This window comes from Phaseolus vulgaris, chromosome 2 (assembly GCF_000499845.2).
Source record: "Phaseolus vulgaris cultivar G19833 chromosome 2, P. vulgaris v2.0, whole genome shotgun sequence".
NCBI classification, from domain to species: Eukaryota; Viridiplantae; Streptophyta; class Magnoliopsida; order Fabales; family Fabaceae; genus Phaseolus; species Phaseolus vulgaris.
Window position 1 is genome coordinate 13,824,752 of NC_023758.2, and position 16,922 is coordinate 13,841,673.

Below are 16,922 nucleotides of genomic sequence, written 5' to 3' on the forward strand. Positions count from 1 at the left end.
TCTTTCACGAAAACCTTATCTCGAGCGAAAGTAGGTTTGATGGGAGGAGTATGTTACAATGCACACAATCTTAGTACCACAACCGCACATAATCTTTCCACATTTGAAATGCATAATCTTAACAGCATGGCCGCCAGGGTACCAACTTATGTTTCAGCATTAGGGACCATCTGTCCACGATAGGCGTACAAGCCTTTTACGTATCATGCATGCAGCTTATCCCCAAAACACTAGCTTTCTTGGGCTTATGCATTCTAGAGAATATTTTACTTGTGCTAAACCTGAATGTACTAAACACACCACTCGCACTTTTTTGCTTACCAAGCCTTATACACGTTGAGTATATGAATGAACCTCAACGCATTCATACATGAGGTCTACTTATGTGGCCCATTAACTCGACCAGATCACCGAGTTGACCTGCTTAACACAGGTACCGATGTTGGATCACCGAACATTGAGTTCAGCACTCTGATCGAGTACAAGTGGACATATAGACATGAGATCTTTCTTCTTACCGGGATTCATCACTGTTATTTTTTTTTTCTTCTAGCAGGTGGGTTTGGTTTCATGATCACAAATCAGAGGCAGTGGGATCAGAATATGTACTTGGATTTAAGATAAATTAACAACTAAAACACACCCTGAGTCCTCTTATCCCTGCCAACTCAGAGGAAAAATTTTCATTGTTGCTAACCGTGCAAGACATTGACCTACTGAGTCCAATCACCACCCACTAATTCCAAGTTAGTGAACAAATACAGAAAAGAAAAAATTGCCTTAAAGGCAAACCCAGTGTCCACTTCAACTCTCACACGTGTCAAGCAGAATAACACGTACCACCATGAAAACCCACATAACTGTTATGGAAACTACTTTAACTGCTACCAAACCAAAACAAGTGCAATCAATTTCTCTTTAGTTGTCTACTAGAAATTCCCATGTTATAAATCAAACATTATTCATAATAATCTTATCTTTCTCGAATAATATTTATAACAAGTCTTATCAGACTCGAACAAAATAGTGTCCAGTGTACAGGAGAGCACAATCTTCTCCCACAATCTCGCTCTTTTTGTCCAAAAACTAATCATCACTGCCCAGATCTCCTTCTTCCACTTATTTCCCTGTCGTCAAGTGGGAAGAGTCCACTCTCCAACAATGAATGTTTGAAATGGAAATTTTCATGACCAAAGTATTCTTTAGGGTGTAATTTGGTTTGGAATTTTCCTGGACATGAAAACAAGACCTTTCATTTCCCAAGGTTGATTTATTTGGATTGAATGGGAACAAGGAGCCTCTTTATGGCTAAGACCCACATTGATTCCATCAACCTACGAGTTGTGAATGATTTTGTTTGTGTGAACATGATGTGGGCCTTTTGTTCTCTGCGGGTGTTCCTTTGCAATTATGTGCTCTATGCTTTGGGATTGGTGCTCGGATATATCTTCAGGTTTGGCTAACTTTTATTGTTATTTTGAAGTATTTTATGGGATGAGCAAATGAGTATGAGTACTTTTTTTTCACTTCAGGTTTCTTCATCTGGGAGATGCAAAAGATGACGCTGTTGTTCAGAAACTACCACATGTTGAGAGGAACCAGTATTCTGATTCTGAGATTGATGGGTTCCGAGAGGAGCTGGCAAGTTTTCTGTTTTGGAGTGATGATTTTCATCAAGAGACATGGAGAGAAACAGAGTGCTCCACCTTTTTCATGGAGGTTGCTCCTGAAAGTGAGAGAAGAGGTGGAAAAACTGAGAACTCTGTTTTTTCCACGGAGATTGCTCGTGAAAGTGAGAAAAAAGATGGAGAAAATAAGTGCTCGGTTTTCGTGGACACCCACTGTGATGTTCATGAAGATGGGATGAAAACAGAGGTGTCCGCGGAGAGCTTTGTTTCAAAAGAAATTGAGTTTGACATTGGTGAAGATGGTATGAGTAAGGGAATAGAAGAAGAGGGTTATATTATTATGAAAATTAGCTCCCTCGACTCTGTTATTCATGAAGATAGCACGGAAACTAAAAGAGAAACAGAGGAGTTTGTTTCCCTGGAGACTAACTTAGATGTTCATCAAAATGTTGAAAAGGTTGGTGATGATGAATTCGAGATCTCTGTTTCCATAGAGTATAGCACTGATATCGATCAAGAAAGTGTGGAGAGAGAAGAGAAAATAGAAAAACCTTCGTATGGGGAGATTGACCCTGTTGTTCATGAAGAAGTGATGGAAATTGGTGGAAATGAAACAAGGAATGATGTTTTAAAGGAGAATGTCTCTGAAGAAACTGTAAGTGGCGATGGGAAGAAAAAAGAAGAAAATGAGGGCTCTGTTTTCAAGGAACAAGAGTCTAATGCTCATGGTGATGATACAGAGAGAGAAGAAAGAGAAGAAGAAGCATATGGGTCTGTGTCTTTGAAGGATAACTCTGTAACAACCACAAGCAAGTGCGAGTACTTATCAGGAAAAGATATAAGTGGGTTCATGGAGGAACCAACATTGTTGAGGTTCAGTTTTCGAGAATTTTACATGGGTCCAGATGTTTTAACCGTTTCTGACAATGCATATGCCAGCACCGAAATTATTGCCGACAAGGAATTTTCGGAGTTTGGTTCAGAGGAAGACCCTGTATCTCAAGTAAAGACAGAGAACTCTGCTCAAGATCAGGTTTCAGCCTCTTCCACCCATATTCCACTTCACTTTGAGAGTGAAATGTTTGGTGGATCCGATTCATCTGATGAAGATTATTTTCTTTACAATGAAAACTCGCTCACTTCAGATTCAGAGTCAGAGTCGTCAAGCTCAAGTGGTGTAATCTGGGGTAACAGCAACAAAATTGATGATTCAATTGTGTACCAGTTTCTGGGTGGTAAAAATGGTGGTGAAGGGTTTGAACCTGAGATTCTGAAGCTGATAATGAGAGAGGAAAGGGAGGGAGATGCGGAGGCAAAGCAATCTTCATTTGATGAAAAGATTTCAGAATTTAGTGCTCAAGGCATTTATTCGGAAGATGGGTATGTGGAAATGGAACCCTGCATGAAGGGTTTGAAACCCTTCAACGCACATGGTTTTGGTGGTAAAGACTCTGCCAAAGTTGTGGTCAAAGATAAAAAAGAAGAGGTATTCAGGAATGAGTTGGAGAAAGGTGAAGAAACTAAGTGGGAGGATGAATTGAGTAACTCAGAATCCGATGAGGGCGACCTTGAATGGGAGCATGATGATTTGGTGGAACAACTGAGATTGGAATTGAAAAATTCAAGACAAGGAGGACTTGCCACAATTTTAGAAGAAGAGGAGGAGGTAGATGAAGAGGAAGAGGTGGTGGTGGAGGAGAAGGAGGAAAGAGTATCCTCAAGAGGTGTTGAAGATCCAAAGCCAATGGAATTTGAAGAGAAGCTTGAATACAAGGATCAAATGGATGAAATTCTAAAGGTTTACAAGAGCTATGAAGAGAAGATGAAGAAACTTGATATCTTGAATTACCAGACCATGCATGCATTAGGTGAGAACTAAATTAACTTCTTCTATGTTAAACTCTTGCTGTAGAACATTTCAGATTTGAACAATTTCAATGTTTTTAGTAAATTTTGAATCAGGTATGATAAAAATAAAAAACATGAAGTCTTGAGTCTTAAATCTTCAATCTTCAACTGATGATCCCTTGTGCCCAATTAGAACTTCTATTTCCAAGACTGCATATTGTAGTTTGTTCTTGGCCATTTTTATAATCTTTTATGATTACATAATTTTTTCATGAATTTTGGTCACAATCAATCAGCGGGAAGAAATTTTTGAAGAAGGCTCCTGGATACAATCATGACATGGTGGGCCATTGCATATCTTGACCCCATCATATTTGCTAATTATGCGCGCATAAAGCTACTCTGTCTTGTTTATTTTTCAATAATAAAGCCAGAGATAGTGAGAAGTCGGCATCATAAATTTCAATTCCATTCCCTACCAATCTTTTCTCTACTTTCCCTAGATGTCCACTTTATACATTAAAATATAAGCGAATGAGATTGATTCTCCTTCTTCTACTGTACAAAGCATTCAATAAAGTTGAGGGAACCTTCAATATTACTTTTAGAGTTTTGACTATGTTTGAAACTTTTGTTTAGTTAATGCTTTCTAATATTATACTCTAAGCAAAGAAAACTTGTTTATTTAGCAATGATCATGTTTGCATCTGCACTGATTAATTTTCTTTGTCATCAATTGCAGGTCTTCTTCAACTAAAAGACCCTCTCAAATTAATTTCAATACCAAAATCCACCATCCATGGTGCAAAGCCTGTAATCTCTCAGAACTTGTGGCCACGCAAAGCATCAAAGAACTCATCCGACCCATTGATAAAGTTGGTGCATGAACTGCATAGAGATTTGGAATTGGTATATGTTGGGCAGGTTTGCCTCTCTTGGGAAATCCTGTGTTGGCAACACAAGAAAGCCCTTGAGTTACAGCATTATGATTCACAAGGGTCTCATAGCCATAGGTATAATCATGTTGCTGGTGAGTTTCAACTTTTTCAAGTACTAGTTCAAAGATTCATAGAGAATGAACCATTCCAAGGCCCTAGGCTACAGAACTATGTCAAGAATCGATGCGTGATTCGCAACTTGCTCCATGTTCCAGGCATTAAAGGTGAGCAAAATGAAGCATTATTTCATTCCTTCAAAAGGTGCCACCTTGAGTGAGATGCTTAGTTTCTGTTGTTATTGTTTTGCAGAAGATGGTAAAGGAGATGGGGAAGAGGATGCTGCTATTGCAAGTGGAAGGTTGGCAGAGATCATCAAGGAATCAATGCGGGTGTTCTGGGAATTTGTTCGGGCAGATAAAGATTATGGGAATGTTATCTTTAAAGCTTCTCAGCACCACAGAGTTTATCTTAAAGACCCTATGATTCCTGGTCTTATGGTGGACACTAAAGCACAACTACAGAAAGTATGTTCTTTAGTAACTAAATCTCATCTTAGTCCTTAACCTTAATAGAAGAAACTAATTTCTTTTTCTCAAGTATAGCCTGTGTTTATGTTAGATGTTCAAATGTACTTATATCTTGGAAGCAACACTTTTTTTGTTCTTCATTTGGTGCATTAAGATTAGCATAAATATTTTTCAATCTTTATCCAAACATAGCCTAAGACACACTAAAATCATGTTTTAGTAGTGTGAAAATTAAAATGTATAGAGGGACTAAGGTGAGAATTTAATCAAGTGTTCTCATTTGCTTACAATGCTGGGTTATATGTTGCAGAAGGAGAGAAGGCTGAAGGACATAGTGAGAACCGGGAATTGCATAGTGAAGAAGTTCCAAAAGCATCATGAAGATGAACTTGATCATGAGCAATTGGTTGCTCAGGTGGGGTTGAGATTGATTTCAAGGGTGTTAAACATGTCCAGATTGAAAAAAGAACAGCTAATATGGTGTAATGAGAAGTTACACAGAATCAAGTTTTTGAGCAGGAAGATTGTCCAGGTGGAACCTTCCTTCATGCTTTTTCCATGTTGACTCCAATCAATTTGTTCTAAATTGTAGAGGAAGAAAAAATGGTAGAGGAATAGAGATAGGGATACCTTTTCACAGAAAATGATATCCTATATTACACAGAAATTGGGACATACATTCTCAGTGTATATATGTATACATAAGCTTGATGCTTATACATCATGGTAATATAATAAATGGCAAGCTTGGTTATTTCAGACTGTGTGATCTTTCTAAGTTCTTTTTCTATTTTATGTCCTAAATTTTGTATTTAACATAAAAATATCTATTCAAAATCCTCTCATAAATTTAAATTTCTCTCTTATATTTTTATTCTGTCAAGGAATAGAAGGGTCATCTCAAATCTTTCATCAAAGATATTGTCTATAATTGAAGTTATTTTACCTGGCATTTATACGCTAGAAAAACATTTTTTTATTTTAAAAAAAAAATTAAAAAAAAATAGGGATACTTTTATTATTACTTTATAATAGGGGAGTGGGTCAATCCGCCCCGTATAGGCCCGCCCCGCACTTGACTCGCCTCGCAAAGTTAGTGCGGACTAGAATTTTCGTCTCGCTCCGCATAAGAGCTGACCCGCGTTCATTTTTTTATTTTTTATTTTTTTTAAATTGAATATTATTTTTTTACTTTATGCTCTTAAAAAATTGTCAAATTGAACTTATATATTTATAATAATATACTATTAAACTAGATCAATTTCTCAATTTATGCTTTTTTTAATATTAATACATATATAATGCATAATTTATAAGAAAATATATAATAAATCACTTAAATAAAATATACTATTTAATATATTTTACTTTAAAAAAAATAACCTCATAAAAATTAGCATGATTAAGTTTTATAAAAATATAAACATTTTTAAAATGTTATAATAAATTATAAACCATAATTTATTTTATTAGAATAGATTTTATAGAATCTTTGCCAGTTAAATATTATTTTTCTATAATTATTACATTTAATAAAAAAGTTGTAAATTGTAAACTAGTTAGTTTTATTGTTTGTATTACTATTATAATTACGAATTCGCATTTTTTACTTTTATTGTTATAGCACATGTGACACCATTAAGTAATAAACCAAAAATTCATTATCAATTTAATCAACATTAAACATAAAAAATATTATATACAAAAGAAGAAAATATAATGAAATATGCTTCTCTTTTCTTTGCTTTGGACCCGTAGAAAGACTTAATCAAATCGTTCTTATCATTTACCACCACCATCAACCACATTCCTTCATATCCTCCATCACCACCACCCCCCTTATTCTTAACCCTCCCAATCAAATCCCAAAAGGAAGCATTTTTTTCTATTCACAAACAAAACTACTAACATTTCCCTACACTCTCCAGTGGATGTAGAAGCGCATGCAACTTTTTTTCAAGGATGCAACACGCACCGAATCTAGATTACACACTTTTAACAATGTTCCTTTGCATTGGAACCTTGCGCTTGGGGGTAAGCCCAAATATGATAGGAACACGCACGGGAAATAGTGTCTTGGGGTTCAGTGTCTTCCTTTTTTTACGTTCTTCCTCTTTCTAAGTTCTTCTAACTGAGTTTCTCCATGTTTGAAGATTGTGAATAAGTAAATCAGATTGAAAGTAACTTTTTCCATAAAACGAAATGAGAATATATTTTAGTCACTGATCTATATGATTTTATTTAAATCCATAAAATTGTTTCTAGAAAACGTCTTATGATCAAGGACTTTCATCACTTACCCTTTGCCTCCTCTTGTTGAGTCCTTCTTATACCTCTAGTCACATGTTTCATTCACAATTTCATAAGAAAAATGTTAAATTAGTGTTTCACAAATTGAAATGGACATAAAGAGAATTATTGATTGTTGTGATGGTGTGATAGAGGTCCCTTGGATTCGAGGTCAAGGGAAGAAACCTCCAGAAAACATATAAGAGAGAAGATAGGAAATAATTCTTTTCTTATATTCATTCCTTTCACCATAGTAGTATTTAAACAAATTATCTAACGCCAATCATTGGCAACCCGCAATACTAGGAAACAGCAAAACAGAATTGGATTGCGTATCTACCCCTATGACTCAGCAGAAAAACAGAATTGTATATGACTTAGCATTATTCTCCTTCACATATAGTCACTTAGGTAAGTGGCTTTTCGGGTCATCCTAATGGGTATGGACGAGTGGGCCTTTGCATTCCTATCATCACCCTCCTCTAGGAGAACCACCTTGTCCTCAAGGTGAAACTTGTGTTGAAGATCATCCCATTTTTCCCAGCTTGTGTCTTCCGGAGCCAAACCCAGCCATTGCACCAATACTAAGAGAGAAGGTGGCGAAGTAGAAGTGTCCCATTTGCGGTCCAAAATAGTCAAAGGTTGAACCATAAGATGGTTATCGTGGGTATCCGGTGGTAATGGATCAGTATTGTGAATGAGAGGACCTTTGTGAAGTTTCAGCAAAGAGCAATGAAACACGGGGTGTATCTTTGAACCAGAGGGTAAATTCAAACGATAAGCAACTGCCCCAATCTGTTCTATGATTTGAAAAGGACCATAAAACCTTTTAGATAATTTATGATATGTCAAATTAGAAATAGAACTCTGGCGCTAAGGCTGCAATTTGACATAAACCCAGTCTTCTATATTATATGATATATCTCTCCTTTTGCTATCAGCTTGTAGTTTCATGGCAACTTGAACCTTGAGCAAACGGTTCCTTAATTTGAGCAACAGTTCTTGTCTAGAAGCCAACAAATTGTCAACAGCTTCAATGGAAGATGAACCAAGCAAATAGTGGGGTATGGATGGAGGACTTTTGCCATACATAAGCTCGAAAGGTGTGACTCCAGTAGAGGAATGGACAACAGTATTGTAAGACCATTCTGCTAGAGAAAGAAATTTGTTCCAGCTGGAAGGTTTAGCAGAAACAAAGGAACACAAATACTACTCAAGTACTCGATTAAGGACCTCCGTTTGACCATCAGTTTCAGGATGGTATGAGGTGCTCATGCGCAATTTTGTGCCACATACTTTAAACAACTCTTGCCAGAATTGAATGATGAAAATGGGGTCACGATCTGAGACTAGGCTACGAGGGAAGCCATGGTGTTTGCAAACCAAGTCCAAAAAAACAGAAGCCACCTTGAAAGCCCCATACTTTGGGGGAAGTGCGCCAAAGTGAGCACCCTTAGAAAAAGGATCCACCACAACAATAATAATAATATGGCCCTGGGATGGTGGTAGGTCAGAGATAAAATCCAAGGAAAGGTCTTCCCAAATGGTTGTTGGGATTGGCAGTGGCTGAAGTACGCCTGCCGGTTTCTTGGTCTCATACTTGACTTGTTGGCAAATGCTACAATGAGAAATGAAGTGCTGGACATCCTTGCGCATGTCGGTCCAGTAAAAACTTTCTTGCAACCTATGTAAGGACTTTGCTACCCCCATATGGCCTCCCAAAGGAGTCTTATGGTATTCCTCCACCAGTAGCTGTTTAAAGTGATTAGTATGGTCGAGCCAGATCTTTCCTTTGAAGAAAATGAGACCATTCTGAATTTTATAATCTGTAAAAGAGGCGGGGTTGTGTTGTATTTGTGTGACTAATTTCTAAAAATCGGGGCTATCAATTAAGGACTTGCGCAGGTCCTCCAAGAAGGTGAAGTTGGGCATGGAAAGCACGAAAAATTGACCTTCATTGTGCTTAGAGATGCAAGATAAGGCATCTGTGACAATATTGCTTTTCCCCACTTTATATTGGATGGAATAATCGTAGCCCAGAAGTTTGGAGAGATAAACTTGTTGCTCAGGTGTTTAGATTACTTGATACATCAATTCCTTCAAGCTCTTATGATCTGTTAGAATGACAAATGGGTGACCCAACAAATATTGGCGCCACTTGCGCACAACCGTGGTGATTGCATGCAGCTCCCTAACATATGTAGAAGCTCGTTGTAATCTAGGACAAAAAGGTTTTCTAAAGAAAGCAATGGGATGTGAATGTTGCATGAGAACAACCTCCATGGCCAGGCCTGATGCATCGGTTTCCAAAACAAAGGGGACAGTGAAGTCAGGAAGAATAAGAACCGGGGCCTCTGTGATAGCCTTCTTGAGGTGTTCAAATGCTAGTTGTGCATTCAGATTCCACTGAAAACAATCCATGTGCAGGAAATCAGTTAGAGGTGAAGCAATAGCTTCATATCCCTTGATAAATTTGTGGTAAAAACCTGTGAGTCCAAGAAATCCTCGCAAGGACTTAATGGTGGTGGGAACGGGTCAATCCAACATGGCCTGTATTTTTTATGGCTCAGGTGCCACGCCCTTTTGGGACATTATGTGGCCGAGATACTCCAATTGATGTTTACCAAAGAGGCACTTAGAATCTTTGAGAAAGAATTGTCCATCTCGCAGTGCCTGAAAAACACACTCCAAGTGGGAAAGATGTGCTTCGAATGAGCTACTATATATAAGAATGTCATCGAAGAACACAGCTGCAAACTTGCGAAGGAATGGTTTGAGAAGCTCGTTCATGGTTGCCTGAAAAGTGGAAGGGGCATTACAAAGCCCAAATGGCATGACCCTATATTCATAGTGGCCTTGGTGGGTGCGGAAAGCTGTCTTAGGGATGTCGTGTTCATCCATAAGGATTTGGTGAAATCCTTGCCTCAAATCAAGTTTAGAAAACCAAGAGGCATTGGCCAATTCATCTAAATGTTCATCAATGGTAGACATTGGAAAGCGATCATTTATGGTGATCGAGTTTAAAGCCCGGTAGTCCACGCAAAAATGCCAACTCCCGTCCTTTTTCTTAACCAGCAAAACAGGGGAAGAAAATGGGTTGTGGTTGAGTTGAATCATACCTGAGGATAGCATTTCATCGACCTGTTGCTCTATTTCTACCTTTTGGAAGTGTGGGTAGCGATATGGTCGCACATTTACGGGGTTAGAATTGGGTAATAAGTGTATTTTGTGGGTAGTATTGTGGGACGGAGTGAGTTGAGTAGGTGTCTGAAAAATGATGTGGTATGCAGTCACGAGGGAGGCTATTTCTGGGATATGTTGGTGTGGGGTAGGGTCAATGTTTAGGGATTTGGTTTTAGTGATGGAAATGTGAAAAAATGCAGATGCGACATTGGTTTGAAGGAGTCGTTTGACCTGTAGTGCAGAGGCGTCCACAAGCTTGGTAGGAGCATCTGCATGAAATCGGACGAGCTTCCCGTGTTTGATAAATTGCATGGTCATTGTGTCATAATCAGTAATGATGGGACCCAAACGTTTGAGCCACTGAATCCCCAATACAATATCTGCACCATTAATAGGGAGTACATGCAAGTCCACATCAAAAGTGAAACCTTGAAAAGACACAGTAGTGTGAGGACACATGTGCAAACAATCGAGTATTGTTCCATTGCCTACCGTGACCTTTAGCCCGTGTGTAACTTTTGTGGGTAGTGCGAGGAATTTAGCTACCCGAGTTTGCACAAAGTTGTGCGTGCTACCACCATCGATGAGGATAGTAACGCGGGATTGACCAATCTGTCCATATAAACGAAATGCTTCAGGTGTCGAGGAACCCGAAAGAGCGTTGAAGCTGATTTGGGCGTCTATGTGGTCAAGGTATGGAGGGAGGGATTCGATGATGGGAGGGGGTGGGGGTCAAGATATTGTTCATCATCTTGACCGATTAATAGGAAGAAACGAGCCTTACAATTGTGGTTGGGCCAAATTTTTCGTCGCAATTAGAGCAAAGACCCTTCTCTCTACGACAACTCTTTCCTCTGGGCTCAACCTACGGAATTGGATTTTAGGTGGGGTAGGAAGCAGTGGGGTTGTGGTAGTGTTGGTGGTTGGGGATGGTGCAGGTGTAGTAAGTTTACCCTTGTAACCGCGACGACGATCCTCAATCTTGTCTTCGTGGAGTTTTGCCAGGGCCATGGCTTGAGGTAGAGACAAAGATTGTAAGGTTTGAACCTCTCTGCGAATGTCCGGTGAGAGTCCGGAGATGAAGCAACTAAGGAGGAACGAAGGAACGAGGCCAACAATGCGATTTGCCAAACGTTCAAACTCATTCAAATAATCATTGACAGTACCACGTTGAGTAAGTTTGAACAAGGCTCCTTTGGGGTCGTCATAGAACGATGACGCAAATCTAGTTTCGAGAGCTTAGAGCAAGCTAGGCCACGACATGATGAAGTCGTTGCGAAACATCCATTGAAACCAACTCAGAGCATGGCCATCCATGTAGAATGATGCCACTGTGATACGGTCCTCGTCGGGTGTCCCTTGGTAATCGAAGAATTGTGAGATTTTGAAGATCCATCCCATGGCATCATTACCATCAAAACGTGGAACCTCAAGCTTAATAAGTGGTTGATTGGTATAGGGTGGTGCTTTTTACGGCAAGTGCACCGCGTTTGTCAAAAGTAATAATTGTCCCTAAGGACGGATATCGATCCCACAAGGAACAGTGAATTATCGAGTACAATAATCGCTAAATATAAAAACAGAACAATTAAAAGAGTTTTGAATTAATTGTGTTGACACTGATCAATAAGAAAACAAACAAAGAATTAGTTGTTTCAATTGGAAAAATAAGGATTAGTTTCATCTCTCTCACTCTCAAGTATTTTGATTAGCATGTCAATATTAAGTTCTTTGATTGAAATTGATGCCCGTATAAAAATCATTTATATCGATTCCTCGCATATAAAATTCTTAAGAATGTCCCCTAACTATCGATCCCTCGCATAATTATAAGAACAACTTAGAACGAAGCTCAGACGTTTAATAGCAATTAACATTTCAAGTCTATTCCTAGCACTCAAATATGTTAAGTATTGTTGTTTAGGTCCGAACCCTAAAAATACCTCCTAGTCAGATTTAAGATTCTCAATTTGTCACGGAAAATTAAAAGTAAAACAACAATACCAATAATCAATCAAGAACTGAATATTAATATATAAAATATCACCTCAATACATAAGAGTTTGAGCAGATTACTCACAATCCCAAAGGGTAGAATTAGCCACGCATACTTCTATCACCTTCCATTCTCCCAATTGGGGTTACAATTCACTCTATGGTGTTTTCCTCTCAATCTGGCACCCTAAGGTTGAGCCTCTAGCCCTCTATTTATCCTAGTTTTCTAGGGTTAGGTTGTTTATTGTGTCGTGCTAACGGGCTAAATGATAAAACATAAAAAAAGGCCCAATCTTCCTATGCATCTTTTTCCATTCTGGGACCTTCTATCTTTATCTTTTTAGCTCAAATCATTCATCTTTAATCCAAATCTCCAATCTTCCTTAGAAATCTGCAATTAACACCAAATTTGGGAATAAAATACTCTTATTCAAATAAAGATCATAAAAAATGTAAAAAGGTATAAATTCATAAATTAGGGATTATTTTATATGTAAATTAGCAATAAATCCTCATAAGTGCCTATATTTTAATATGAAATATTACTGAAATTAGACACTTATCAGTGGTGGTGGTGGGTGGGGAGGGGGGTTGGGTGGGTTGAATGTGGTGCTAAGAGAGTTCAGTTGTTCGAGAATGGAATCAATTTTGAGGGAAAGTTCATGTTGGTTAGAGGTGAGGGTGGTTTGATTTTGGGTGAGACGAAGAACGACCTCTTCCAGGCGGTCGGAGGTGACTTTGGAGCGTGTATTGTGTTCGATCATGGTGGTGAGATGGCAAGTCAGACCAATTGATAGACCTAGGGTCACTCCCTTGGATTCGAGGTCAAGGGAAGAAACCTCCAGAAAACATATAAGAGAGAGAAGATAGGAAATAATTATTTTCTTATATTCATTACTTTCATCATAGTAGTATTTAAACAAATTATTTAACGCCAATCATTAGCAACCCGCAATACTAGGAAACAACAAAACAAAATTGGATTGCGTATCTACCCCTATGATTCAGCAGAAAAACAGAATTGTATATGACTCAGCATAATTCTCTTCACACATAGTCACTTAGGTAAGTGGGTTTTCGGGTCATTCTAATGGGTCTAGACGAGTGGGCCTCTGCATTCCTATCATGGTGCCCGCAACCCCTTTTGTTAACTCATTCCCCTCCATCTAGTCACAAACTTTAATTACAATTTCATAATACAAAGGTCAAATTAGGGTTCCACAAAGATTAATCAAAACATAGAAAGAGAAAAATAATTGAGAATGAAAATATGCTTTTACATGAAAAAGGAAAAGAAAATGGAAAGTAAGGATTAACGAAAATGGAAAGTAAGGTAAAAAAAAGAAAGTGAAAAGTAAAGTGGGTATGTGGGTTTATGGTAGTGAAGATATTCAAATCCAATAAAGAGATTAAAGACGACTTTTTAAATCAATTTGAAAACTATTCTTACATACATATTTTCATAAAATATTTTAAATAAAATTTTGTTTCTAATTTTTACCTAACATATTTAAAAATTTTGTTTCGAAATTTGAAATGTAAGACTTTAGGGTTTTAAAATTTGAAAAAATTAAAATTTAAAAATTTTGAAAATATAAAAAAATAAAAAATATACCATGTTCCTAAAAATAAAATAAAATAAAATAAAATATTAATATAAGGATAAAATAGAAAAAATAATTTAAAGAAAAAAATTACTTAATATTATTATATAACTATAATAGATTAAATATTTTCCCTTTTTAACATAGAAGATAACATTCATCTAAGGGTGAGGAATTAACGTCTCTTTATAGCCGTTAGATATAGGGCATCAAAACAAAAGTCCATACTCCCCTCTTATAGCTGTTTGCGGCGCATCTTCTTCTTTCTTGCTAAAACCCTAACAAAACAGACGCAGGAGCATAGCGTGATCGAAGGAAGATGGTGCAGCGTCTCACCTATCGCAAGCGGCACAGTTATGCCACAAAGTCCAACCAGCACAGGGTTGTCAAGACCCCTGGTAATTCATCCATTCCGAACATTTCATTCTTTCATTATGCTATTCATCCAAACATTCTACTTCCGATTTCAATTCTACTCTAATGCTTCTACGTTCGCTGTTCTGGATATAATGCAGGTGGGAAACTCGTTTATCAGACCACCAAGAAGAGGGCTAGCGGACCTAAGTGCCCCGTCACTGGCAAGAGGATTCAGGGGGTGTGCTTTCTGTTACACTTTCAATTCTTTTTTTTTTTGGTGTTGTGTAATTTTCAAGGTTCTTTTATTTACTTATTTTGTTTGACGCTTTATTCTCTCTCCATATGTTACTTTGGACTAGTATGATTAATTGCCTTATGTTGTGTGTATAATGGGACGAGCATCAGTGCGTGTGGGAGAAGGGTTGTGATCGTAGTTTGGATTTTGATTTTTGTGTAATTGACATGCGATAGCCTCAGCTTTTTGGTTATTATAATGTGATAGGCATTCAATGTGTGCACAGAGTTGTTCTTTCTTGCTTTAAATTTTGTTTATATTAGAGCTTTATGTTTAGTATGTTTTACCTTCCAAGCTTGTGAACAGGGTTATGAATGTTTAGGGTGTTTGAAATCTTCTAAGATTGGCGTGCATAGGTAAGTGGGGATAAGCTAAAACATACCTTATAAATATAGAGTATCTAGTTTGTGATTTAATATTTTATTTTTGTAATTTTGGTTGATGAAATGAGGAATGATGTGTTGTTTAGTCTCAGTTTGGTTTGTTGCCATTCAGTGGATTATCTGATACAGATTGGTTTGTACGATGTATGATTTCCTTTGGCGATTGTTCTATTTAAGTCTTTATAAGCTTCATTAGATTCGATTACCAGACGTTTTTTGTATTATAGAGGCATATTATGTTTCTTGTGTTTAGATTTAATAGAATAACTTTTTTAACTCTGTTTTTGGTCTGATAACTGCAGATTCCACATTTGAGGCCTGCAGAATACAAAAGGTCAAGGTTACCTAGAAACCGCAGGACTGTAAACCGTGCATATGGTGGAGTTTTGTCTGGAAGTGCTGTCAGGGAGAGGTTTGTCGTACTTAACATCTGTTATAATTAGAAGAACTTTTTGTGATTTAATGGTTTGGTCTAAGTTTTTAACTTCTCTGATTTTACAGGATTATCCGAGCTTTCTTAGTTGAGGAGCAGAAGATTGTGAAGAAGGTCTTGAAGATCCAGAAGACCAAGGAAAAGCAGGCCTTGAAAGGTTAAATTTGGACAGCAAAATGAGATACATCTTTTTGGAGGAGGATTGTTAGGTTTGAGTGTGGTTATAGTAAATCACAAATTTTATTAGAGTTGTTATGTTAATCATGCTTCTATTATTTGGTTTGTCTTGGACTCATTCTAGTGCAATTGTTAACTTTGTCAATGCCATTCTGATAACAGTTTTTTTTTGTCTCAGAATTTATTTTGATGTTTCTGTTTACTATGTTTCTACAGTAGGACTTTGATATTCTACTCGTATTGTGATACATCTCAATTTGGACTATTTGTTTGTTTCGATTATGTGCTAGTGCATAGCAAAACCGGTTAAAAGTGGATGCAGAAGCAGAAATGAGTATCATTTTTTGGTATATTTTAATGAGTAAACAGTTTAGACAGTCATAGGCGAAGGTCTCCTCAGATTGTGAGTAACATTTTAGCTTCTGCTAGCTCTGGCACAAGATGAAGGGAAAAAAAGACTGCAAAACTATGTTATAATCAGCCGAAGAAACTTAATGATGTTACCAGAAGTTTACTTTCATGACCAAATAAAATTTTTCGCTTGATTGACAAATGTAAATGAACATGAACTAAAATTACATGCATAATAAAGATATATTTATTCTACATTATATAATATTTTTATTATAATAGTGTCATTTTAGTTAAAAAAAATATTTTAAGTATTTTTAAGAAATACTTGCTTGTTTTTTAAATGATAAATTTAGTGAGTTTTGTTCATGTAATTTAAAAGAGCAAATCAGAAATTTAAATAAATTATGATAAATATTTTAAATTATGTTTTTCTTAAATCTCGGTAAAGTGTAGGTAATATTTAAAATAGTTGAAAATAATAAATAAAGTAATTATTAATGTATAAATTGTTTATGACATTAGTCAAAATTATTGACGTAATTTATTAAAAAAATACTAATTTAAAATTTATTTAAACGTGTAATTAAAAGTGAAAAAAAAAATTGGTACAATTTAAATTAATTTGACGTTGGAGAAGAGTGATTTATATACACAATTATCATGAGTATGACCTTAGCAAAATACACTTTATTTTTACTTATTTGAAACTATTCCTCTACTTCATTATGAATGGAAAGTTGCAGTTACTCTACTAGTGTGTTATGAGAGAAAATAGAGTAATTATTTTATATAGAAAATTTGAAATACTTTACGATAAAGGAATTTTAAAAGAAATTTAAATTCAAATTTTATGAGTGAATGGATTACTTAAAAGTAGATAATTTCAAATTTCATTTAAAAAATAAATATTT

General features: G+C 36.6%; 2 protein-coding genes across 2 annotated transcripts; both read left to right on the forward strand.

The window, feature by feature from the left end:
• The first annotated feature begins 865 nt into the window (after positions 1 to 865).
• LOC137810756 (uncharacterized) lies at positions 866 to 5,700 on the forward strand. Its single transcript, XM_068612175.1, has 5 exons — positions 866 to 1,453; positions 1,533 to 3,496; positions 4,219 to 4,638; positions 4,724 to 4,938; positions 5,252 to 5,700. The coding sequence occupies exons 1-5, from the start codon at positions 1,284 to 1,286 to the stop codon at positions 5,504 to 5,506; spliced, it is 3,024 nt and encodes a 1,007-aa protein (XP_068468276.1). The 5' UTR covers positions 866 to 1,283; the 3' UTR covers positions 5,507 to 5,700.
• An 8,477-nt stretch (positions 5,701 to 14,177) lies between these two features.
• On the forward strand, positions 14,178 to 15,859 carry LOC137810759 (large ribosomal subunit protein eL34-like). Its single transcript, XM_068612178.1, has 4 exons — positions 14,178 to 14,410; positions 14,528 to 14,607; positions 15,350 to 15,459; positions 15,549 to 15,859. Exons 1-4 carry the CDS (start codon positions 14,332 to 14,334, stop codon positions 15,640 to 15,642), a joined length of 363 nt encoding a protein of 120 aa, XP_068468279.1. The 5' UTR covers positions 14,178 to 14,331; the 3' UTR covers positions 15,643 to 15,859.
• Positions 15,860 to 16,922: the final 1,063 nt, after the last annotated feature.